Consider the following 27,422-nt stretch of genomic DNA (forward strand, 5'->3'; position numbering starts at 1 on the left):
TTAGCCTTCAGTAACCCAGTAAGGTCCTCCCAGAGATCCACCTGGACAACCAATCCAGGCAATACCATACAGAAATGGGAGGTAGGTGAGGCAGGTAGCCTAGTGGTTAGATTGTTGGGCCAGTTACCCAAAGGTTGCAGGATCGAATCCCCAAACCGACAAGGTAAAAATCTGTCCCACTGTTCCCCGGTAGGCCGTCATTGTAAATAAGAATGTGTTCTTAACTGACTTAACTGCCTAGTTAAATAAAAAAGGTTCAATTACAAATATTTTACATTTAAAACAGAAACCAGCCAAGGGTCATTTTCCTGATTGATGCTTGAGACAAACTGTATTTTCAAGTAGCATTAGGCTGGAGGGGGCCAGGGAAAGCCCATCCTCTATTTGAAGCAGGAAACAACGTTTAAACATCTAAAAACACTCAGTGTATTTTCTCCATCAACTTGCCTTCAGAAGAGAAAACACAATCTGTTGAGAGTGTTAATTCATCTTATGTTGTCTTCAACACTACATATTCTCACTACGCTGCAGGCTCTTCCTCATGTCCAGGTATACCCAGTGTAAAGTATTTACTGTAAAGGCATACATAGTGTAGGTTTGGAATTTCCTACTTTAAAAAAGGGATTTTTTTTAATGCACTAATCAAATCAAATGTTATTGGTCAAATACACATGGTTAGCAGATGTTAATGCGAGTGTAGCGAAATGCTTGTGCTTCTAGTTCCGACCGTACAGTAATATCTAACACGGAATCCAAACCGGCTTTGCGCATGCGCCACCGTGCAGAAATTGATTTTGTCCCCTCACACCAAACGCGATCAGGATACGCAGGTTGAAATATCAAAACAAACTGTGAACCAATTATATTAATTTGGGGACAGGTCGAAAAGCATTAAACATTTATGGCATTTTAGCTAGTTAGCTTGCACGTGCTAGCTAATTTGTCCTATTTAGCTAGCTTGCTATTGCTAGCTAATTTGTCCTGTGATATAAACATTGAGTTGTTATTTTACCTGAAATGCACAAGGTCCTCTATTCCGACAATTAATCCACACATAAAACGGTCAACCGAATCGTTTCTTGTCATCTCTCCTCCTTCTCTTGACTTTATATTGCGATTGGCAACTTTCATAAATTAGGTGCATTACCGCCACTGACCTCGTTCATCTTTCAGTCACCCACGTGGGTATAACCAATGAGGAGATGGCACATGGGTACCTGCTTCTATAAACCAATGAGGAGATGGGAGAGGGAGGACTTGCAGCGCGATCTGCGTCAGAAATAGAACTGACTTCTATTTTAGCCCTTGGCAACGCAGACGCTCGTTGACGTGCGTGAGCAGTGTGGGTGCAATAATTGAATAACAGATTTCTAAATTTATTTTGCAATGCTCGCGCACGAAACGCGAGGGGTGTGGTCAGCCTGTTAGAAGTAATCTAACAAATTCACAATGACTACCTTATACACACAAATCTAAAGGGGTCAATGAGAATATGTACATATAAATATATGGATGAGCGATGGCCTTGTGGCATAGGCAAGATGCAGTAGATGGTATAGAATACAGTATATACATATGAGATGAGTAATGTAGGATATGTAGACATTGTTAAAGTGGCGTTATTTAAAGTGACTACTGATACCTTTATTAAATCCATTTATTAAAGTGGCCAGAGACGCACCCATGTCAAAGTGTAAATTGTGTTATATTGAGGATTAACTATGGCTCTATCCTTTCTACCCACTGCATGCTGTGTACCACAAATTGGTTCAGAAGAGCTTGAGTACACACACACACACACACACACACACACACACACACACACACACACACTGACTGTTGTAATTAGGGTTCCCAAATGGTACCCTATTCCCCTATTTAGTGCACTACTTTTGTCAAGGGCCCCTAGGATGGAATAGGATGCCATTTGGAACACAGTCATGGTTTATCAGTTTTAAATCAGAGCAAAGTAAATACAAACACAACATGTCAACCAGCATCGTGGTAGTTTTTCACTTTGAACTTTGAACTTTATGGGACCTCATAGTATACCAGGGTAGCTTAAACTCCATGCACATTGATAGAAGGAGAACATTTCAAGAATATGTAATGACTAAGTCTATGCTATTGTTGCTACAAAAAAATGTTGTTTCTCTACTTGGGTCTGCAAGTTTGATGCCTCTATGTGAAAGCAAATGGATTTTGTTGGACAGAAATACCCCATTTACTATGGACTACTAACACCTAAAGAACACAGAATATCTGTACCACTCCATATACTGTGAGCCCGGTCCAGGAACGGTTTAGCCCGGTACCGGAACGGTTTGTGTTCTTAAGTAACTACATTGCCGTCATTGTCACGCCAATGTTTGGTAATGGAATGTCAATGAGTGACAAGAAGTTGGCATGATGACACAAACAGACTGGGACTCAGGCTGATATACTGTCCTTTAAACAGATGACAGTATGACTATACAAAACACCTGTATTCAAAAACAAGCAATCTGAACTGATAGACCCCACTGATCAGTCACAACAGTTACATGCCAGGTGTAACAGAGGCCCAGTAAAGATGCTGATGAAGTGTATACCAACTACACAGTGAAGAGGAATGAGGAAGAGGACCGATTTCTCCTGGACCTTTTTCACTTTACATACCTCCGGCACTATAAATAAACACTTCCTGTCTCTGAACACTGTCTCTGAACACGGCTCACTACTAATGACCTCACAGGAAAATATTACTATTATTTTTTTAAATGGTGCTTTTCCTCTCCATCTCACTCAGACTTGCACACAAACACACTGAAAGATCAATAAACAAAAACAAGATGGGTTTCATAAAAATAGGAATTATAAAACAGAAGAGGAAAGGACTATTTATGGGAACATGACACTACAAAATAGGCCAGTTGGCTGATTAGCCCCAACGTTGGATTTATTACAAAGATGTGAGTGGACTGAGGGACAGACACAGTGGAGTATGGATAGACAATAGAACAGCAGACAGACAAGAGTATGTGAAGGAATATCTCTATAGTATAGTGGTGAGAGAGAGAGAAGTAGGGAGAGGAAGAAAGAGAGAGAAGTAGGAAGAGAGAGAGAAGGAGGGAGGGAGAGAGGGAGGGAAAGGAGAGAAAGGGAAGTAGGGGGAGGGAGAGAGGAGGGAGGGAGAGAGGAGGGAGGGAGATGAGGAGAGAGAGAAGTAGGGAGATGAGGAGAGAGAGAAGTAGGGAGAGAGAGGAGGTTATTAAAGGTAGAGGAGAAAGTGGGAAAGGAGAGGACAGTGAGGAGAGAGAAGTGGGAGGACAGAGAAGAGGGAAGAGGAGGAAACTTACTCTGCAGACTGGGAAGGTTGGTATCCTCTGGTTTGGTTTTGAGCAGATGAGGCAGCCGTGTGTACCTGTACCCAAACCCACAACCCTGTAAGAGAACAGAAACTATGGTGAGGCTGGGGTTAATGAGGACAATACACAAGAGAGAGAGAGAACGAGAACCCAGACCCACAGCCCTGCAACAGAACCCATGGTGGGACAATTGTGAACTTGTGCACTGAGAAGCTAAACCAGAAGATGGCAGAGGGCACGGTGCTGATAGAGGAGAACCAAGGACAGGGTACGTACCCTCCACAGTCGTACCAGGATCCAGTTGGTCTGAGCCCAGGGCCTCTGTTCATAAGGGGCCAGCAGGTTTCTCATCATGGACACACGTCTAGGAGACAAACAAACTCTTTCACATACGAGTCTCGGCGATGCTTTCACATACGAGACTCGGCGATGCTTTCACATACGAGACTCGGCGACGCTTTCACATACGAGACTCGGCGACGCTTTCACATACGAGTCTCGGCGACGCTTTCACATACGAGTCTCGGCGACGCTTTCACATACGAGTCTCGGCGACGCTTTCACATACGAGTCTCGGCGACGCTTTCACATACGAGTCTCGGCGACGCTTTCACATACGAGTCTCGGCGACGCTTTCACATACGAGTCTCGGCGACGCTTTCACATACGAGTCTCGGCGACGCTTTCACATACGAGTCTCGGCGACGCTTTCACATACGAGTCTCGGCGACGCTTTCACATACGAGTCTCGGCGACGCTTTCACATACGAGTCTCGGCGACGCTTTCACATACGAGACTCGGCGACGCTTTCACATACGAGTCTCGGCGACGCTTTCACATACGAGTCTCGGCGATGCTTTCACATACGAGACTCGGCGACGCTTTCACATACGAGTCTCGGCGACGCTTTCACATACGAGTCTCGGCGACGCTTTCACATACGAGTCTCGGCGACGCTTTCACATACGAGTCTCGGCGACGCTTTCACATACGAGTCTCGGCGACGCTTTCACATACGAGTCTCGGCGACACTTTCACATACGAGTCTCGGCGACGCTTTCACATACGAGTCTCGGCGACGCTTTCACATACGAGTCTCGACGACGCTTTTACATACGAGACTCGGCGACGCTTTCACATACGAGACTCGGCGATGCTTTCACATACGAGTCTCGGCGATGCTTTCACATACGAGACTCGGCGATGCTTTCACATACGAGACTCGGCGACGCTTTCACATAGAACACAGCTTGCAAGACATACCTGATGCATGTGAGAGAAATTATTGGCATAGAGCGAAGAGGCTATTTGGTGTCTATTTTTGCTATGTTCACAAGACCAAAAGTAGCGTATAAACACATACAAAACGCACGCACTACAATACACACAGTACTCACTGTTCCTCTGGGATCCTCTCCACAGCTCTGAGGGATTGTGGGTAACACACGTAACTGGCCAGAGCCTGCATGAGGGAGTCTTTGATGTCTACGGAGAGAGAAACACACACACAACAAAACGAGATTTAAAATTCAAATACAGACTCTACCAGACACCAGAGGGATATGCTATGAAGCAAGCTAGATCTAGTCAGGCTTCTCATAAAACTAGCCAGCTTCAGTTAGCTTCACATTCCAGCTCAGGCGTCATCCGTACCACAAACGGTGGATATCGGTCGTCCGTCTGCTGCTAACTCTAGAAGGCCTGAATCTGCACGTGCACGTCCAGCACCTAAACTCTTCATTTAAGAGACAATGGTGAACAACTACAGCAAGCTATGGCTGGATATGGGTTGTTAGAAGTTCCATCTGTCTTTTATTCCACAAGCTTATTGTTAATGCATATCGTTAATGTATTTCTACCTCAATGTGCCACGATGGTCATGAAAATATATGCATATTTAACAGTAGAATATGCCCGGTGTTGATTTGCACCAGGAGCCGGCAGTCTAGTAAATCCATGTACTGTAATATACACAATCCCAAAGAAATTACATTAATACAATTTTTTTTTTAAATCAATAAAAATCATGATATCAAGACAATTTATTTCAAAAGAAGACAATAGCATGTTTTGAGTTGTATTTATCTGTGCTGATCCGAGGCTATATGGCTGTGCCATGCCAATGAAATGAAGGTGTTAATTTAGCAGACATTACACTCATACTATCCTGCCCTACAAGTCAAAACACAGTAAGAATATAGCCTCCAAAAAATAAAGGATTTTTCTTTTCTCCAAATGGCAGTAGCCAAGTGAGGTACGCGTTGATCCATGGTGATTCTAGGAAAAAGTTGTATTTTGAAACAGAGCCAATCTGCACAATTGAAAAAATAACTTGGCAAGATTCATTAGAAATCTTGCCAAATAACAGGTTCATTAGAAAACAGTTCCCTTCCTTGCTGTGTTGTTCATCAGTGTCAATCTGACAATTGACAAAATTGTCACCCATCAGGTGATTTAATATCATCTTAACGCCACATCTGTTATTATACGTGTAAAATACGTTTAAAATATAGTTTAGGTGTAGGTTGGCAGGGCCAGTAGGTGTGGGTTGGCAGGGCCATTAGGTTGGCAGGGCCATTAGGTGTAGGTTGGCAGGGCCATTAGGTTGGCAGGGCCAGTAGGTGTAGGTTGGCAGGGCCAGTAGGTGTAGGTTGGCAGGGCCAGTAGGTGTAGGTTGGCAGGGCCATTAGGTTGGCAGGGCCATTAGGTTGGCAGGGCCATTAGGTTGGCAGGGCCAGTAGGTTGGCAGGGCCAGTAGGTGTAGGTTGGCAGGGCCATTAGGTTGGCAGGGCCAGTAGGTTGGCAGGGCCAGTAGGTGTAGGTTGGCAGGGCCAGTAAGTGTAGGTTGGCAGGGCCAGTAGGTGTAGGTTGGCAGGGCCAGTAGGTGTAGGTTGGCAGGGCCATTAGGTTGGCAGGGCCATTAGGTGTAGGTTGGCAGGGCCATTAGATTGGCAGGGCCAGTAGGTGTAGGTTGGCAGGGCCATTAGGTGTAGGTTGGCAGGGCCAGTAGGTGTAGGTTGGCAGGGCCAGTAGGTGTAGTTTGGCAGGGCCATTAGGTGTAGGTTGGCAGGGCCAGTAGGTGTAGGTTGGCAGAACAGCTGGTGCTCTCATGCATAGTTCAGTGCTGCTAGCCTCAAAGTGTACATAGAAGGTATTTAGCTTGTCTATTAGGCATTTCCCTTTGTAATCCATGATAGTTTGCAAGCCCTGCCACATCTGATGAGTCAGTCGGTGCAGTAGGATTTGATCTTGAATTGACCCTTTGCCTGTTGGATGGTTCGTCAGAGGGGGTTGCAGGATTTCTTCTTGGCGTCCGGATTAGTGCCCCACTCCTTGAAAGTGGCAGCTCTAGCCTTTAGCTCAGTGCGGATAGTTCCTGTAATCCATGGCTTCTGGTTGGGATATGTACGTACGGTCAATGTGGGTGCAATGTCGTCGATGCACTTAATGAAGTCGGTGACTGATGTGGTAAACTCCTCAATGTTTCCCGGAACATATTCCAGTCTGTGCTAGTGGAACAGTCCTGTATCTTAGCATCCACTTCATCGGACCTCTTCCGTATTGAGCGCGTCACTGGTACTTCCTGTTTGAGTTTTTTCTTCTAAGCAGGAATCATGAAGATAGAGTTATGGTCAGATTTACCAAATGGAGGGCGAGGGAGAGCTTTGTATGCGTCTCTGTGTGTGGAGTAAAGGTGATCTAGAGTTTTGTCGCCACTAGTTGCACAGGTGACATGCTGGTGAAAATGAGGTAAAATGGATTTCAGTTTCCCTGCATGAAAGTCACCGGCGGTGGGTAGAGGCGATTCATCCACTCTCCGACATGGTCTCGTCAGGTATCCCACAAGCCTGCCTCTATAGCACCGTCTACTCCTCCTTCCAGTGTCAGGTATCCCACAAGCCTGCCTCTATAGCACCGTCTACTCCTCCTTCCAGTGTCAGGTATCCCACAAGCCTGCCTCTATAGCACCGTCTACTCCTCCTTCCAGTGTCAGGTATCCCACAAGCCTGCCTCTATAGCACCGTCTACTCCTCCATCCAGTGTCAGGTATCACGCAAGACTGCCTCTATAGCACCGTCTACTCCTCCTTCCAGTGTCAGGTATCCCACAAGCCTGCCTCTATAGCACCGTCTACTCCTCCATCCAGTGTCAGGTATCCCACAAGCCTGCCTCTATAGCACCGTCTACTCCTCCTTCCAGTGTCAGGTATCCCACAAGCCTGCCTCTATAGCACCGTCTACTCCTCCTTCCAGTGTCAGGTATCCCACAAGCCTGCCTCTATAGCACCGTCTACTCCTCCATCCAGTGTCAGGTATCCCACAAGACTGCCTCTATAGCACCGTCTAACTCCTCCTTCGAGTGTCAGGGATTTTAACCTGGACCACGATAAACAACACGACTTTGACTCATTGAAGTAGACGTCCAAAACGCTTTGTCCTTTATAACAAAATGCAATTCACCACTTGTCTGTCTGTTGTATCACCCTGTCTCAGGCCCTTCCAGTCAACACATTTTACATTTACATTTTAGTCATTTAGCAGACGCTCTTATCCAGAGCGACTTACAGTAGTGAATGCATACATTTCATACAATTTCATACATTTTTTTTTTTTCTGTGCTGGCCCCCCGTGGGAATCGAACCCACAACCCTGGCGTTGCAAACACCATGCTCTACCAACTGAGCTATAGGGAAGGCTCATAAGACACCACCTCATAAGATGAGGAAGTACATTGTATATGAGGATGGCCTGCTGCAGTTGTTTCAGAGAGGTCCAGTTTGCAGCACAACATGCGACAGGGAGAAGACCAGCAAGGGAACCCACTGCATTACGCAGACATGCCCTCGATGTGAGCATTCCTATAAAATGGAACTGGGAGGATACTTGAAATCAGGTTGGTGACATTTCACCTGGTCAAAACAGTTTCGAGTGTTGTCCCAATTCACCTTCAAAACCTAGCCTGGTGGAACCAGCCTGATCGCTGCGTTATCCATTCTATTTCACTTCACAAACAGTGAGGGGAAAAAGTATTTGATCCCCTGCTGATTTTGTACGTTGGCCTACTTACAAAGAAATTATCAGTCTATAATTTTAATGGTAGGTTTAGTTGAACAGTGAGAGACAGAATAACAACAAAAAAATCCAGAAAAACGCATGTCAAAAATGTTATAAATTGATTTGCATTTTAATGAGGGAAATAAGTATTTGACCCCCTCTCAATCAGAAAGATTTCTGGCTCCCAGGTGTCTTTTATATAAAAGACACCTGTCCACCTGTCCACAGAAGCAATCAATCAATCAGATTCCAAACTCTCCACCATGGCCAAGACCAAAGAGCTCTCCAAGGATGTCAGGGACAAGATTGTAGACCTACACAAGGCTGGAATGGGCTACAAGACCATCACCAAGCAGCTTGGTGAGAAGGTGACAACAGTTGGTGTGATTATTCGCAAATGGAAGAAACACAAAAGAACTGTCAATCTCCCTCGGCCTGGGGCTCCATGCAAGATCTCACCTCGTGGAGTTGCAATGATCATGAGAATGTTGAGGAATCAGCCCAGAACTACACGGGAGGATCTTGTCAATGATCTCAACGCAGCTGGGACCATAGTCACCAAGAAAACAATTGGTAACACACTACGCCGTGAAGGACTGAAATCCTGCAGCGCCCGCAAGGTCCCCCTGCTCAAGAAAGCACATATACATGCCCGTCTGAAGTTTTCCAATGAACATCTGAATGATTCAGAGGACAACTGGGTGAAAGTGTTGTGGTCAGATGAGACCAAAATGGAGCTCTTTGGCATCAACTCAACTCGCCGTGTTTGGAGGAGGAGGAATGCTGCCTATGACCCCGAGAACACCATCCCCACTGTCAAACATGGAGGTGGAAACATTATGTTTTGGGGGTGTTTTTCTGCTAAGGGGACAGGACAACTTCACCGCATCAAAGGGATGATGGACGGGGCCATGTACCGTCAAATCTTGGGTGAGAACCTTCTTCCCTCAGCCAGGGCATTGAAAATGGGTCGTGGATGGGTCTTCCAGCATGACAATGACCCAAAACACACGGCCAAGGCAACAAAGGAGTGGCTCAAGAAGAAGCACATTAAGGTCCTGGAGTGGCCTAGCCAGTCTCCAGACCTTAATCCCATAGAAAATCTGTAGAGGGAGCTGAAGGTTCGAGTTGCCAAACGTCAGCCTCGAAACCTTAATGACTTGGAGAAGATCTGCAAAGAGGAGTGGGACAAAATCCCTCCTGAGATGTGTGCAAACCTGGTGGCCAACTACAACATTTTACATTTTAGTCATTTAGCAGACGCTCTTATCCAGAGCGACTTACAGTAGTGAATGCATACATTTCATACATTTTTTTTTTTTTTTCATACAAGAAACGTCTGACCTCTGTGATTGCCACCAAGTACTAAGACATGTTTTGCAGAGGGGTCAAATACTTATTTCCCTCATTAAAATGCAAATCCTTTTATAACATTTTAGACATGCGTTTTTCTGGATTTGTTGTCTCTCTTATTCTGTCTCTCACTGTTCAAATAAACCTACCATTAAAATTATAGACTGATCATTTCTTTGTCAGTGGGCAAACGTACAAAATCAGCAGGGGATCAAATACTTTTTTCCCCTCACTGTATCATAACATCTGACATGAACTAGAAAGGTGAATGCAGGGTTTAGATTGGTTTCAACATGCTAATCATAACCACCATTGATGCTGTAATCAGTGCTCTGTCTGTGTGTGACCAACCAGTATCTTTGATGAAGGGCCAGAAGCTGATCTACGCTGTCAGCCTCACCTCTTTGTCTGCTCACCAATGGTTGTCAATGGGGAAACCAGAATTAGGTAGGTTCAGTCTGACTTATTTAAACTTCAACATAGTTTGTTTGTCAGATATCACCTATCCTAAATGCTATTGGTAATAGAACAGTGACTGTGTGTGTATGTGTTCACAGAAACATGTATGGAGCCAGAACATGGAGACTAGCAAGATGATGTGATGAAGTCCAGGCTGACAGACAGGCTAGATACTGATGTCTCTGAATGGACAGAGACCAGACACTCTGACAGACAGGCTAGATACTGATGTCTCTGAATGGACAGAGACCAGACACTCTGACAGACAGGCTAGATACTGATGTCTCTGAATGGACAGAGACCAGACACTCTGACAGACAGGCTAGATACTGATGTCTCTGAATGGACAGAGACCAGACACTCTGACAGGCTAGATACTGATGTCTCTGAATGGACAGAGACCAGACACTCTGACAGACAGGCTAGATACTGATGTCTCTGAATGGACAGAGACCAGACACTCTGACAGGCTAGATACTGATGTCTCTGAATGGACAGAGACCAGACACTCTGACAGACAGGCTAGATACTGATGTCTCTGAATGGACAGAGACCAGACACTCTGACAGACAGGCTAGATACTGATGTCTCTGAATGGACAGAGACCTGACACTCTGACAGACAGGCTAGATACTGATGTCTCTGAATGGACAGAGACCAGACACTCTGACAGACAGGCTAGATACTGATGTCTCTGAATGGACAGAGACCAGACACTCTGACAGGCAGGCTTGATACTGATGTCTCTGAATGGACAGAGACCAGACACTCTGACAGACAGGCTAGATACTGATGTCTCTGAATGGAGAGAGACCAGACACTCTGACAGACAGGCTAGATACTGATGTCTCTGAATGGAGAGAGACCAGGCACTCTGACAGGCTAGATACTGATGTCTCTGAATGGACAGAGACCAGACACTCTGACAGACAGGCTAGATACTGATGTCTCTGAATGGACAGAGACCAGACACTCTGACAGACAGGCTAGATACTGATGTCTCTGAATGGACAGAGACCAGACACTCTGACAGACAGGCTAGATACTGATGTCTCTGAATGGACAGAGACCAGACACTCTGACAGACAAGCTAGATACTGATGTCTCTGAATGGACAGAGACCAGACACTCTGACAGACAGGCTAGATACTGATGTCTCTGAATGGACAGAGACCAGACACTCTGACAGACAGGCTAGATACTGATGTCTCTGAATGGACAGAGACCAGACACTCTGACAGACAGGCTAGATACTGATGTCTCTGAATGGACAGAGACCAGACACTCTGACAGACAAGCTAGATACTGATGTCTCTGAATGGACAGAGACCAGACACTCTGACAGACAGGCTAGATACTGATGTCTCTGAATGGACAGAGACCAGACACTCTGACAGACAGGCTAGATACTGATGTCTCTGAATGGAGAGAGACCAGACACTCTGACAGGCTAGATACTGATGTCTCTGAATGGAGAGAGACCAGACACTCTGACAGACAGGCTAGATACTGATGTCTCTGAATGGACAGAGACCAGACACTCTGACAGACAGGCTAGATACTGATGTCTCTGAATGGACAGAGACCAGACACTCTGACAGACAGGCTAGATACTGATGTCTCTGAATGGACAGAGACCAGACACTCTGACAGACAGGCTAGATACTGATGTCTCTGAATGGAGAGAGACCAGACACTCTGACAGACAGGCTAGATACTGATGTCTCTGAATGGACAGAGACCAGACACTCTGACAGACAGGCTAGATACTGATGTCTCTGAATGGAGAGAGACCAGGCACTCTGACAGGCTAGATACTGATGTCTCTGAATGGACAGAGACCAGACACTCTGACAGACAGGCTAGATACTGATGTCTCTGAATGGAGAGAGACCAGACACTCTGACAGACAGGCTAGATACTGACGTCTCTGAATGGAGAGAAACTTGGAGAGGCCTGACACTATCTGTATCGTCTGGGATTGACAATTAAAAATGAAAGGTGAACATTGTTATATTAGCAGAACACTGCTTCTATGGTATTACGTAAAGGGTTGTTTATTCTACATGGGCCTGTTACTACATTTAAACGTTATAAAAAAACAGTTTACTCTGGAGGCTACTGACTGATTCAAAGCTTCCTCCAGCATCTCACCATACATCTGCCTGTAGTTATTGAAGTCAACCTGCAGGAGGTTTGTTAGTTGTGATTGAGTGGGGAGGAAACCTCTGTGGGCAAGGTTCTGACAGATGGGTGTGTCTTGGTGGTGGCAAGGACACACCCACATCAAACCACACCCCCAAGCCAACTCTGGTTTGGCTTCGGTCTCGTCCCCCAGCATTTCTTGAAGAGCAAGCCAAAAAACCAAGTACCAATCAGCGGATGCAATTCCCTTTTAAGAAAAGCTAACTGAACTGGATCAGAAACAAAACAATAACAGTCAGAACCCTGAGAACTGAACATGGCTTCCTAACTCGTCTGATGCATCTGAGACAACGAGATATGAGGATCTCATTCTAAACGAAGCCAAAACAAACACGACGGAACATAAATAAGAAGAATGTATCCAGTCACCGTGACAACAAGCAGAGAGTCACACAACGCTGAGCCCGGAAAAGAAACAAACACACTGGCTCAGTTCCAAATGCCACCCTTTTCCCTATTTAGTGCACTACTTTTGACCGGGTCCCATATGATTTTGATCTAAAGTAGTGCCCTATGTAGAAAAAAGGGTGCCATTTGTTACGCACAGAGTGTCTGATACTGATAATTAACACTGAAGCTTTTATATGACCATACATTTGGATTTGTTATGTATTGTATATAAATACTAAGATGTGTATCTAAGACATGACTGATATCTTATGAATAGAGTTAGATTTGAGTTAGGATTCATCTGAAATGGCACACTACCACTATATAGTGCACTACATTTGAAGGGAGCCATTTGGGACCTATATAGGGATTAGGGTGAATTTGGGACTCATACTAAGTGTATCTGAGGTGACTTGACAGAGTTAGACTACTAGACTACTCTCAGTGTCACACAAGACAAGCATGAAGGATACATTACATTATTCAAATGAATACTGAAATCCCACCTGGGTTTTAAATACTATTTGACCCCCAAAAAATCCAGTCCTTTTATCTGGGCTTGATTAAGTTTAACTGGCTTAATGGACCAATAGAATAGTTCCAAACGTACAAACCCCACTCATCTGGCACTCTAGGCAAGTAGACCGGCTAGAGAAGAAGAAAAAACGTAAAGCATTTGAAAGATGTCAAATAGTATTTGAACCCACCCAGGGTCTGCTGAACACTCAATCTGAAAACCTTCTCTCATAATAGTAACACAATAACAAACCATTTACCTTTAACAAAAAACACCTTTCTAAGAAAAACAACAATTGAAAGCAGTTCCTTTAAAAAGGATTCTAAAACACGAGCCACCAGCATTGTGTTTGGAGGACGAGGAAAAACAAAGACATTTCCTTTCTTTTACTCTGACTGCCTGGGGCTCAAACAGACCCGTCTGCCTGGGGCTCAAACAGACCTGGAGCTCAAACAGACCCGTCTGCCTGGGGCTCAAACAGACCCGTCTGCCTGGGGCTCAAACAGACCCGTCTGCCTGGGGCTCAAACAGACCCGTCTGCCTGGGGCTCAAACAGACCCGTCTGCCTGGGGCTCAAACAGACCCGTCTGCCTGGGGCTCAAACAGACATTTCCTTTCTTTTACTCTGACTGCCTGGAGCTCAATTGTAAAAACTTGTAATTATCCGTTCATAGTTAGAAATTAATCCTGGCGAAAAATAGCAGTACTCGAGGCTATATTAAGTCTACATTTCCCATTAAAATAGCTTGTAACAGATGACTCTGTCCTCTTGTGCAGCTTTGCCCTGCAGCTCCAGGTAATAGCAGAGGCAGATACAGTGAGGGAAAAAAGTATTTGATCCCCTGCTGATTTTGTATGTTTGCCCACTGACAAAGAAATTATCAGTCTACAATTTTAATGGTAGGTTTATTTGAACAGTGAGAGACAGAATAACAAAAAAAATACAGAAAAACGCATGTCAAAAATGTTATAAAATTATTTGCATTTTAATGAAATAAGTATTTGACTCCTCTGCAAAACATGACTTAGTACTTGGTGGCAAAACCCTTGTTGGCAATCACAGAGGTCAGACGTTTGTTGTAGTTGGCCACCAGGTTTGCACACATCTCAGGAGGGATTTTGTCCCACTCCTCTTTGCAGATCTTCTCCAAGTCATTAAGGTTTCAAGGCTGACGTTTGGCAACTCGAACCTTCAGCTCCCTCCACAGATTTTCTATGGGATTAAGGTCTAGAGACTGGCTAGGCCACTCCAGGACCTTAATGTGCTTCTTCTTGAGCCACTCCTTTGTTGCCTTGGCCGTGTGTTTTGGGTCATTGTCATGCTGGAAGACCCATCCACGACCTATTTTCAATGCCCTGGCTGAGGGAAGGAGGTTCTCACCCAAGATTTGACGGTACATGGCAACGTCCGTCGTCCCTTTGATGCGGTGAAGTTGTCCTGTCCCCTTAGCAGAAAAACACCCCCAAAGCATAATGTTTCCACCTCCATGTTTGACAGTGGGGGATAGTGTTCTTGGGGTCATAGGCAGCATTCCTCCTCCTCCAAACACGGCGAGTTGAGTTGATGCCAAAGAGCTCCATTTTGGTCTCATCTGACCACAACACTTTCACCCAGTTGTCCTCTGAATCATTCAGATGTTCATTGGAAAACTTCAGACGGGCATGTATATGTGCTTTCTTGAGCAGGGGGACCTTGCGGGCGCTGCAGGATTTCAGTCCTTCACGGCGTAGTGTGTTACCAATTGTTTTCTTGGTGACTATGGTCCCAGCTGCCTTGAGATCATTGACAAGATCCTCCCGTGTAGTTCTGGGCTGATTCCTCGCCGTTCTCATGATCATTGCTACTCCACGAGGTGAGATCTTGCATGGAGCCCCAGGCCGAGGGAGATTGACAGTTCTTTTGTGTTTCTTCCATTTGCGAATAATCACACCAACTGTTGTCATCTTCTCACCAAGCTGCTTGGCGATGGTCTTGTAGCCCATTCCAGCCTTGTGTAGGTCTACAATCTTGTCCCTGACATCCTTGGAGAGCTCTTTGGTCTTGGCCATGGTGGAGAGTTTGGAATCTGATTGATTGATTGCTTCTGTGGACAGGTGTCTTTTATACAGGTAACAAACTGAGATTAGGAGCACTCCCTTTAAGAGTGTGCTCCTAATCTCAGCTCGTTACCTGTATAAAAGACACCTGGGAGCCAGAAATCTTTCTGATTGAGAGGGGGTCAAATACTTATTTCCCTCATTAAAATGCAAATCAATTTATAACATTTTTGACATGTGTTTTTCTGGATTTTTGTTGTTGTTATTCTGTCTCTCACTGTTCAAATGAACCTACCATTAAAATTATAGACTGATCATTTCTTTGTCAGTGGGCAAACGTACAAAATCAGCAGGGGATCAAATACTTTTTTCCCCTCACTGTACGTGTGGGAACCATAGGGCTAGGGTTCAAAAGCACTGCACTACGTAGGGAATAGGGTGCCATTTGGCATGCAACCAGGGTGACTAATTCACATTGCTGCTCTACAGATGAATGTGTCTACTACAGTATGTAGTTGGAGGGATTCCTCTTAAACCAGTTAGCTAATAAACAGGACCTACAGTATGCTAATACTCGCTAATAAACAGGACCTACAGTATGCTAATACTCGCTAAAAAACAGGACCTACAGTATGCTAATACTGGCTAATAAACAGGACCTACAGTATGCTAATACTGGCTAATAAACAGGACCTACAGTATGCTAATACTAGCTAATAAACAGGACCTACAGTATGCTAATACTCGCTAATAAACAGGACCTACAGTATGCTAATACTCGCTAATAAACAGGACCTACAGTATGCTAATACTCGCTAATAAACAGGACCTACAGTATGCTAATACTCGCTAATAAACAGGACCTACAGTATGCTAATACTCGCTAAAAAACAGGACCTACAGCTAATAAACAGGACCTACAGTATGCTAATATTAGCTAATAAACAGGACCTACAGTATGCTAATACTAGCTAATAAACAGGACCTACAGTATGCTAATACTAGCTAATAAACAGGACCTACAGTATGCTAATACTAGCTAATAAACAGGACCTACAGTATGCTAATACTAGCTAATAAACAGGACCTACAGTATGCTAATACTAGCTAATAAACAGAAATAAAGAAGGCTTTAGGTGAGGCGCTGACTAACGGAAGACCAACTATACAGATGAAAACCAGAACACACTCTTCTTAACCCTCCTTGTTGTGCATTGATAAATAGGGCCAGGAGTTGTGACGAGAGCAGGGAAAACTCCAGGGCTTACTAACTCAGAACTCAGAGTTCTTCATGGTCAGGTCGATTCTCTTCAGTAACGTGTTCAGGTATAACTCCAGGCCCCTACTAGTAAATGCCAGTGATCCATAATGTGGTTTATAATATGATGGCTATCTGTAATTGCTTCCACTCACCTGTTCCAACGATGCGCGGGTCAGCAAAGTGCTTAGCGAGGATAGCAGCGAGTTGAGTGAGGGTGTCCTCGTAGCCTGGGGAAAAGACGACAGTCAACAAACATCTCTCCTGGTTGTTGTATTTCTGCATGCTCTTTAGGGCTCTAAGCCGGGTTGCTGTATTTCTGCATGCTCTTTAGGGCTCTAAGCCGGGTTGCTGTATTTCTGCATGCTCTTTAGGGCTCTAAGCCGGGTTGCTGTATTTCTGCATGCTCTTTAGGGCTCTAAGCCGGGTTGCTGCATTTCTGCATGCTCTTTAGGGCTCTAAGCCGGGTTGCTGCATTTCTGCATGCTCTTTAGGGCTCTAAGCCGGGTTGCTGCATTTCTGCATGCTCTTTAGGGCTCTAAGCCGGGTTGCTGTATTTCTGCATGCTCTTTAGGGCTCTAAGCCGGGTTGCTGCATTTCTGCATGCTCTTTAGGGCTCTAAACCGGGTTGCTGCATTTCTGCATGCTCTTTAGGGCTCTAAGCCGGGTTGTTGTATTTCTGCATGCTCTTCAGGGCTCTAAACCGGGTTGCTGCATTTCTGCATGCTCTTTAGGGCTCTAAGCCGGGTTGTTGTATTTCTGCATGCTCTTTAGGGTTCTAAGCCAGGTTGCTGTACTTCTGAATGCTCTTTAGGGTTCCTGTACAAGCATTTCTTGATAATTGCAGATGCAAAAATGGCTATAAATGAATACGATGAATAAATAAATAGTGACTGTGTCAACAGGCAGGAGGGGATATTTCCGGCACGAGATCAACAACCTTTAATGTGTATGCGAATTCAGTTATCACAACAAAACTACCTAAAAAGGGTCTACAAGACGACAAAGAAAACCGAGCAGTTCAATTCCCAAAGCAACTACAAAAGTCATGGAATATAATGGAATAGAGCTGCAGCCTTAGTGTGTTGCGGTCACCTGACAAAGTAACTGTTCATGGCCACAAAACACAGCCTTAAAAGCAGGCAGGCGGGGGAGGGGCGGACAGGCGGTTACCTGGCAGTTGGTCCATGCAGTTGGAGGGGCTGAAGTAGTTCTTGAGAGAGCTATAGCTGTTCATGGCCACGTTGAGGTAGAACTCTGGGGTGAAGGCGAACAACGTTCCTGTGTTGTCAGCGTGCTGGATGGTGAGTATACACACCCTCAGTAGCCAGTACACATCCAGCATCTTATCCTGGAATAACACACAGAGAGGTGTTTTAAATCATCTTCTGGAATAACACACAGAGAGGTGTTTTAAATCATCTTCTGGAATAACACACAGAGAGGTGTTTTAAATCATCTTCTGGAATAACACACAGAGAGGTGTTTTAAATCATCTTCTGGAATAACACACAGAGAGGTGTTTTAAATCATCTTCTGGAATAACACACAGAGAGGTGTTTTAAATCATCTTCTGGAATAACACACAGAGAGGTGTTTTAAATCATCTTCTGGAATAACACACAGAGAGGTGTTTTAAATCATCTTCTGGAATAACACACAGAGAGGTGTTTTAAATCATCTTCTGGAATAACACACAGTTAGATGTTTTAAACAAGCAAAACAACACCTTCAGTACAGTAGTAGTAGTAATTCATGTTGTCGCTTTTATTGAACTAACAGAACAAGGAAGATTGGGTTCACAGGCTGTTTTTTTTATTTCAATGTCCCTCAGTTGAGGATGTTTGTCCCCTTTTTCATTCAAGCCTGGCTATAATGAGATGCAACTCCAGCACACTAGTGGCCTTGATGCTTTCAGTCTCAATAGATCAGGGCTGAAGTGTGCTGGGTAGCCTCTCTTTCCTACCTGACAGTAGATGTGCAGGCTACCCCCTCTTTCCTACCTGACAGTAGATGTGCAGGCTACCCTCTCTTTCCTACCTGACAGTAGATGTGCAGGCTACCCTCTCTTTCCTACCTGACAGTAGATGTGCAGGCTACCCTCTCTTTCCTACCTGACAGTAGATGTGCTGGCTACCCTCTCTTTCCTACCTGACAGTAGATGTGCAGGCTACCCTCTCTTTCCTACCTGACAGTAGATGTGCAGGCTACCCCCTCTTTCCTACCTGACAGTAGATGTGCAGGCTACCCTCTCTTTCCTACCTGACAGTAGATGTGCTGGCTACCCTCTCTTTCCTACCTGACAGTAGATGTGCAGGCTACCCTCTCTTTCCTACCTGACAGTAGATGTGCAGGCTACCCTCTTTCCTACCTGACAGTAGATGTGCAGGCTACCCCCTCTTTCCTACCTGACAGTAGATGTGCAGGCTACCCCCTCTTTCCTACCTGACAGTAGATGTGCTGGGTAGCCTCTCTTTCCTACCTGACAGTAGATGTGCAGGCTACCCTCTCTTTCCTACCTTACAGTAGATGGTAGCGTTGATCCAGGCCAGTCTCCTACTGAGGTGATTCAGCTTCTCAGCAAATACCTTCTGACTCTTCTGCAGCTCCTCCAAGATGTCTGGTCTCTAACATGGACAAGAAAGGGTGTAACACAAAGACATGCCTAATAAAAACAACTTCGATAGCGCCGTTTCGTCGCAGAAAGCATTTCTAATAAACAAGACTGTTCATTCAGACCGTTAACGTACACAAAGCCAGCCCTAACCACCGGTCATGTTTCCTACTAAGAGAAAAATATCACAGAACGTTTAAATAGAAAAACACACTGCCACACTGGTGTCAATAGATCGTGACTATCAGACTGAACATAATAGAACATCACACTAATACAACTATTAGGTTATACAATAATATAAATGGTTTTGTGTAGTTTATACTACCATTATACAGTACCTACTGCATTAAAACATAGTAGATAGTATTAGCAGTACTATTAAACACTACAATAGACTTCACTGACTATGATTAAGACCCAGTGTTTTTTGGTTGATCATGTCACACACCTTGAATTTTAACCTCGATTTAAAGCCTTTTTCAGAAATGACAAATACACCAAAAATGAAAGTTTACTGAAGAACAAAAAAAACGTTCAAATAAAAAGGTTAAAAATCATGTGGCAAAACACATGACCCTAACTATGATACATAAATAACAGATTGATAACACGGACAGTGTATTTAGTCTGCTGGGCCCAGATTGATAACACGGACAGTGTATTTAGTCTGCTGGGCCCAGATTGATAACACGGACAGTGTATTTAGTCTGCTGGGGCAACGTGCTCTTCTCCTCTGTGTCCCTCAGAACAACAGCATATTCATGGACGATTATACTATTATACTTAACAGTTAGATAAATTGATGATAATAGGTAGTATATTTGTATTCTTCTGGTTGGGCAGTGTGCCATCTCGATGATACTAAACCTACTGATAATAGCTCTATAACAGATCTATAATAGTGAGTGGTGTGTATTTACTCTTGCTGGGCAGCGTGCGATCTTCTCCTCTGTGTCCTTCAGAGCCACAGCGTATTCATGGACGTCATCTGACACCACCACCATCTGTAGGGAAATGTGTGGTACACAGCTTAGTGACATATACAGTTGGCAGGGTAGCCTAGCGGCAGGGTAACCTAGTGGCTGGGTAGCCTAATTGGCAGGGTAGCCTAGCGGCAGGGTAACCTAGCGGCAGGGTAGCCTAGTGGCAGGGTAACCTAGGGGCAGGGTAGCCTAGCGGCAGGGTAGCCTAGCGGCAGGGTAACCTAGGGGCAGGGTAACCTAGTGGAAGGGTAACCTAGTGGAAGGGTAACCTAGTGGAAGGGTAGCCTAGTGGCAGGGTAGCCTAGTGGCAGGGTATTCTAGTGGTTAGAGCGTTGGACTAGTAACCGAAAGGTTGCAAGATCGAATCCCGGAGCTGACAAGGTAAAAATCTGTCGTTCTGCCCCTGAACAAGGCAGTTAACCCACTGTTCCTAGGCCGTCATTGAAAATAAGAATTTGTTCTTAACTGACTTGCCTAGTTAAATAAAAGGTAAAATAAATACAGTAGCAGTACACAGCTTAGTGACATATACAGTAGCAGTACACAGCTTAGTGACGTAGCAGTACACAGCTTAGTGACGTAGCAGTACACAGCTTAGTGACATATACAGTAGCAGTACACAGCTTAGTGACATATACAGTAGCAGTACACAGCTTAGTGACATATACAGCAGCAGTACACAGCTTAGTGACATATACAGCAGCAGTACACAGCTTAGTGACATATACAGTAGCAGTACACAGCTTAGTGACATATACAGTAGCAGTACACAGCTTAGTGACATATACAGTAGCAGTACACAGCTTAGTGACATATACAGTAGCAGTACACAGCTTAGTGACATATACAGTAGCAGTACACAGCTTAGTGACATATACAGTAGCAGTACACAGCTTAGTGACACATACAGTAGCAGTACACAGCTTAGTGACACATACAGTAGCAGTACACAGCTTAGTGACATATACAGTAGCAGTACACAGCTTAGTGACATACAGTAGCAGTACACAGCTTAGTGACATATACAGTAGCAGTACACAGCTTAGTGGCATATACAGTAGCAGTACACAGCTTAGTGACATATACAGTAGCAGTACACAGCTTAGTGACATATACAGTAGCAGTACACAGCTTAGTGACATATACAGCAGCAGTACACAGCTTAGTGACATATACAGCAGCAGTACACAGCTTAGTGACATATACAGCAGCAGTACACAGCTTAGTGACATATACAGTACACAGCTTAGTGACATATACAGTAGCAGTACACAGCTTAGTGACATATACAGTAGCAGTACACAGCTTAGTGACATATACAGCGCATTCGGAAAGTATTCAGAACCCTTCATGTTTTCCACATTTTGTTACGTTACAGCCTTATATTATAAAATGGATTCCCCCTCAATCTACACACAATACCCCATAACGACAAAGCAAAAACAGGTTTAGAACATTTTTTTGTAATGCACTACAAAAAAATAATACTAATAAATAAGTTATCAGAGCTTTTACTCAGTACTTTGTTGAAGCACCTTTGACAGCGATTAGAGCCTCGAGTCTTCCTGAGTATGATGCTGCAAGCTTGGCACACCTGTATTTATTTAATCCATTTTAGAATAAGGTTGTAACCTAACAAAATGTTGAAAAAGGGAAGGGGTCTGAATACTTTCCAAATGCACTGTACATTCACATCGACACAGTTAGGTGAATTCTTCTTAATCATCATAATAGTACAGAACAGGAAATAGACATTACATATTCACTGTTTATCTATTTATTATTGTATTCATATTATTTATTATTGTAGTATTTATTTACTTTTATTTCATACTTTTAAAAAATATTAATAATTATATAAGTTTCAGATCATGCGTGCAAATACAGCTCAATATATAATTTCTATAAAGCCAATCAAATAGTCCTCACATTGAAAACTCCAAGCTAAATAAAGCACACCTCAAATACTGTCAAGTGTTTTGTGAAAGTATTTGACATTTATATTTGACTCCAGTCTGGTGCTGTAGTCAACTCCTCTAACTGTGTCATGTCATTCACGTCCGCAGGATATTCCTACAGGGATGAAGACTACAGTTAATATTCAAATATAAAGTAGAACAAGTCAACCAGACTAGATACAGGCTACAACAGGTAGGACAATTTTGATATTTTGACACTAATTGTTTTTCTGACCAATCAAAATCATATATTTTGCACCGCCCACTCAAGATTCTGAGTGTGCCTGGCAGGCTTGGACCTGCAAAGCCAGAGCCCCCCTAATGGGAGAGCATAATATACAAGGAAATACTCAAAGCTGCTCAAAGCTGCTAATGAGAACCTTGACGACCTTGTGCCTAGCCGGTGGGGATTCTGGTCCTGTGCCCCCACCCAGGCAGTGGGAATGCTGGCAACACTAGCTGCAGTAACCCATGGGGAGGGGGTCACACTCAGACATTCAGAGGTGGCATATTATTGTGGCCTTGGTGGAACAAAATCAAAGGTCTGACTGCACAGAGATGCTTGGGAATATGGTCTCTACGGGGGACCGTGTTGTGGGTGTTTCAGGGAAAAGGTGTACATTTGACCTCCATCATCTAGGAAGTGACAATGGTTAATAAAATCTCCCCATTTCTGCCCATTTTGTTTGCTCAGTTTTGCAGGGCTTCTCATACAGCTGCAACTGTACACGCATTTGTAAATCAAGACCTTTCTTGAGTTGAGCTCTGGGATGGTGCAACTGTTGAGAATCTATGGTTGCTGTGGGGGGGACAGGGTTGAGTGTGCATGAGTGTGTGTGCGCATGTGTGAATGGCTGTGTATCCCACAACTGTTGTGAGGGACAATATAGGATGGATCACAATAATTGTTTGCTAAAATAAAATAATTGTTTGCAATAATAATAATAATTTTCCATTATGTAATTTCGGTAATGGCGAGAGGTAAAAATCCTTTGCATAAACTGCCTACATTACTCCAAATATTAATTGCTAATTATGGAAAATAAGATAAACAGGATTATTTAAATATATATATTTTTTAATGGCTATATACAGTTGAAGTCGGAAGTTTACATACACTAAGTTGACTGTGCCTTTAAACAGCTTGGAAAATTCCGGAAAATGATGTCATGGCTTTAGAAGCTTCTGATAGGCTAATTGACATCATTTGAGTCAATTGGAGGTGTACCAGTGGATGTATTTCAAGGCCTACTTTCAAATTCAGTGCCTCTTTGCTTGACATCATGGGAAGATCAAAAGAAATCAGCCAAGACCTCAGAAAATAAATGGTATACCGCCACAAGTCTAGTTCATCCTTGGGAGCAATTTCCAAACACCTGAAGGTACCACATTCATCTGTACATACAATAGAACTCAAGTATAAATACCATGGGACCACGCAGCCGTCATACCACTCAGAGAGGAGACGCGTTCTGTTTCCTAGAGATGAACGTACTTTGGTGCGAAAAGTGCAAATCAATATTTGAACAACAGCAAAGGACCTTATGAAGATGCTGGAGTAAAGAGGTACAAAAGTATCTAGATCCACAGTAAAACGAGTCCTATATCGACATAACCTGAAAGGCCGCTCAGCAAGGAAGAAGCCACTGCTCCAAAACCGCCATAATAAAGCCAGACTACAGTTTGCAACTGAACATGTTTGGAGGAAAAAGGGGGAGGCTTGCAAGCTGAAGAACACCATCCCAACCGTGAAGCACGGGGGTGGCAGCATCATGTTGTGGGGGTGCTTTGATGCAGGAGAGACTGGTGCACTTCACAAAATAGATGGCATCATGAGGAAAGTAAATTATGTGGATATATTGAAGCAAAATCTAAAGACATCAATCAGGATGTTAAAGCTTGCTCGCAAATGGGTCTTCCAAATGGACAATGACCCCAAGCATACTACTAAATTTGGCTTAAGGACAACAAAGTCAAGGTATTGAAGTGGCATCACAAAGCCCTGCCCCCATCCTACAGAAAATTTGTGGGCAGAACTAAAAAAGCGTGTGCGAGCATGGAGGCCTACAAACCTGACTCAGTTACACCAGCTCTGTCAGGAGGAATGGGCCAAAATTCACCCAACTTATTGTGGGAAGCTTGTGGAAGGCTACTCGAAACGTTTGACCCAAGTTAAACAATTTAAAAGGCAATGCTTCTGACCCACTGGGAATGTGATGAAAGAAATAAATCATTCTCTGTACTATTATTCTGACGTTTCACATTCTTAAAATAAAGTGGTGATCCTAACTGACCTAAGACAGGGAATTTTTACTAGGATTAAATGTCAGGAATTGTGAAAAACTGAGTTTAAATGTATTTGGCTAAGGGGTATGTAAACTTGCCACTTCAACTGTATATATAGATTTTTACACCATTTTTTGGAATATACCTTTATTATTCTCCGCAAACCCCACCACCCTCCCCTAATAAACTAACACTTAGGCTTACATTTACATTTTAGTCATTTAGCAGACGCTCTTATCCAGAGCGACTTACAGTAGTGAACGCATACATTTCATTTCATGCATTTTTTTGTACTGGTCCCCCCGTGGGAATCGAACCCACAACCCTGGCGTTGCACACACCATGCTCTACCAACTGAGCCACAGGGAAGGCTTCTACCTTCAGTTTATACAGTTGAAGTCGGAAGTTTACATACATCTACAGGTAAACCTCAAATTATGTCAATTAGCCTATCAGAAGCTTCTAAAGCCATGACATAATTTTCTGGAATTTTCCAAGCTGTTTAAAGTCACAGTCAACTTAGTGTATGTAAACTTCTGACCCACTGGAATTGTGATACAGTAAATTATAAGTGAAATAATCGGTTTGTAAACAATTGTTGGAAAAATTACTTGTGTCATGCACAAAGTAGATGTCCTAACCGACTTGCCAAAACTATAGTTTGTTAACGAGAAATTTGTGGAGTGGTTGAAAAACGAGTTAATGACTCCAACCTAAGTGAACTTCCGACTTCAACTGTGTGTGTGTGTGTGTGTGTGTGTGTGTGTGTATATGTGTATATATATATGTGTATATATATATATATATATATGTGTATATGTATATATGTGTATATGTATATATGTGTATATGTGTATATGTATATGTGTATACATGTAAACTCAGCAAAAAAAGAAATGTCCTCTCACTGTCAACTGCATTTATTTTCAGCATAACATAAGATTCAACAACTGAGACATAAACTGAACAAGTTCCACAGACATGTGACTAACAGAAATGGAATAATGTGTCCCTGAACAAAAGGGGGGGTTCAAAATCAAAAGTAACAGTCAGTATCAGGTGTGGCCACCAGCTACATTAAGTACTGCAGTGCATCTCCTCCTCATGGACTGCACCAGATTTGCCAGTTTTTGCTGATATGTTACCCCACTCTTCCACCAAGGTGCTGCAAGTTCCCGGACATTTCTGGGGGGAATGGCCCTAGCCCTCACCCTCCGATCCAACAGGTCCCAGACGTGCTCAATGGGATTGAGATCCGGGCTCTTCGCTGGGCATGGCAGAACACTGACATTCCTGTCTTGCAGGAAATCACGCACAGAACGAGCAGTATGGCTGGTGGCATTGTCATGCTGGAAGGTCATGTCAGGATGAGCCTACAGGAAGGAGGATGTCTTCCCTGTAACGCACAGCGTTGAGATTGCCTGCAATGACAACAAGCTCAGTCCGATGATGCTGTGACACACCGCCCCAGACCATGACGGACCCTCCACCTCCAAATCGATCCGGCTCTAGAGTACAGGCCTCAGTGTAATGCTCATTCCTTCCACGATAAACGCGAATCCGACCATCACCCCTGGTGAGACAAAACAGCGACTTGCCAGTGAAAATCACTTTTTTCCAGTTCTGTCTGGTCCAGCAACAGTGGGTTTGCGCCCATAGGCGACGTTGTTGCAGGTGATGTCTGGTGAAGACCTGCCTTACAACAGTAAGTGTCCTAAGGTTTCATAACTGTGACCTTAATTGCCTACCGTCTGTAAGCTGTTAGTGTCTTAACGACTGTTCCACAGGTGCATGTTCATTAATTGTTTATGGTTCATTGAACAAGCATGGGAAACAGTGTTTAAACCCTTTACAATGAAGATCTGTGAAGTTATTTGGATTTTTACGAATTATCTATGAGAGACAGGGTCCTGAAAAAGGGGGCGTTTCTTTTCTTGCTGAGTTTATATAGGGAATAGGGTTACATTTAGGACAGAGACAAGGCCAAGAGCAGAAAGACGAGTCAGCGGCTTAAATAACCTTCTCTTTAGAGTTTATAGATCGTCAACTTGTAAAGAGGAGAACCATTCGGCGGCAGAAAATTACAGAAGACACTTTCATACCTACACAGTATATGCTGGTCCCAAAAGTAGTGCACTCTATTGGGAAAAGGGCGAGTGCACCATACAGGGAAAAGGGCGAGTGCACCATACAGGGAAAAGGGCGAGTGCACCATACAGGGAAAAGGGCGAGTGCACCATACAGGGAAAAGGGCGAGTGCACCATACAGGGAAAAGGGCGAGTGCACCATACAGGGAAAAGGGCGAGTGCACCATACAGGGAAAAGGGCGAGTGCACCATACAGGGAAAAGGGCGAGTGCACCATACAGGGAAAAGGGCGAGTGCACCATACAGGGAAAAGGGCGAGTGCACCATACAGGGAAAAGGGCGAGTGCACCATACAGGGAAAAGGGCGAGTGCACCATACAGGGAAAAGGGCGAGTGCACCATACAGGGAAAAGGGCGAGTGCACCATACAGGGAAAAGGGCGCCATCTGGGACACATCCGGTGCCAAAACCTCCTTTAGTTAAAGGACAAAGGAGTTATAACGAAGTGAAGGGAGAAATGACCAGACAGGCTGGTATGATGACAAAACCGATATCTACGGGACTCGAATTCCAAGACTTTAACATTTCCTGCTCAACTGTGTTCATCCCAAATACTACCCTATTTAGTGCACTACGTTATAGGGTTCTGGTCAAAAGTAGTGGACTAAAAATTGGGGGGAAAAAGGGTGTCAATTGGAACAAATCCCAAATGTAACTTTAAAGAAAAAACAGTCCAGCACACTGCCAATAAAAAAGCTGTTAAAGACATAAAGGCTTTAATAGAACAAGGGATATTGGCAACTGCAGTGCCGGACATCCTTTTCTCAAATGATCAGACAATAACAGGCGATACTAGGAGGGTGATTGTC

The 27,422-nt window shown here is 44.0% G+C and overlaps 1 protein-coding gene across 1 annotated transcript in view; it reads right to left on the reverse strand.

Annotated features, from left to right (window-relative positions):
- rnf123 (ring finger protein 123) overlaps window positions 1–27,422 on the reverse strand; it is a 274,648-nt gene that overhangs the window by 185,827 nt on the left and 61,399 nt on the right. Inside the window, exons 24-30 of the mRNA XM_014168342.3 lie at window positions 20,159–20,242; window positions 19,141–19,248; window positions 17,795–17,972; window positions 16,777–16,851; window positions 4,746–4,833; window positions 3,624–3,711; window positions 3,339–3,423 (exon numbers count right to left, since the gene is read on the reverse strand). Of these exons, the coding sequence (XP_014023817.1) occupies window positions 3,339–3,423; window positions 3,624–3,711; window positions 4,746–4,833; window positions 16,777–16,851; window positions 17,795–17,972; window positions 19,141–19,248; window positions 20,159–20,242 (706 nt within the window). The remainder of the gene's footprint in view (window positions 1–3,338; window positions 3,424–3,623; window positions 3,712–4,745; window positions 4,834–16,776; window positions 16,852–17,794; window positions 17,973–19,140; window positions 19,249–20,158; window positions 20,243–27,422) is intronic.

Source organism: Salmo salar, chromosome 22 (assembly GCF_965601325.2).
Source record: "Salmo salar chromosome 22, fSalSal1, whole genome shotgun sequence".
Lineage (NCBI taxonomy): Eukaryota > Metazoa > Chordata > Actinopteri > Salmoniformes > Salmonidae > Salmo > Salmo salar.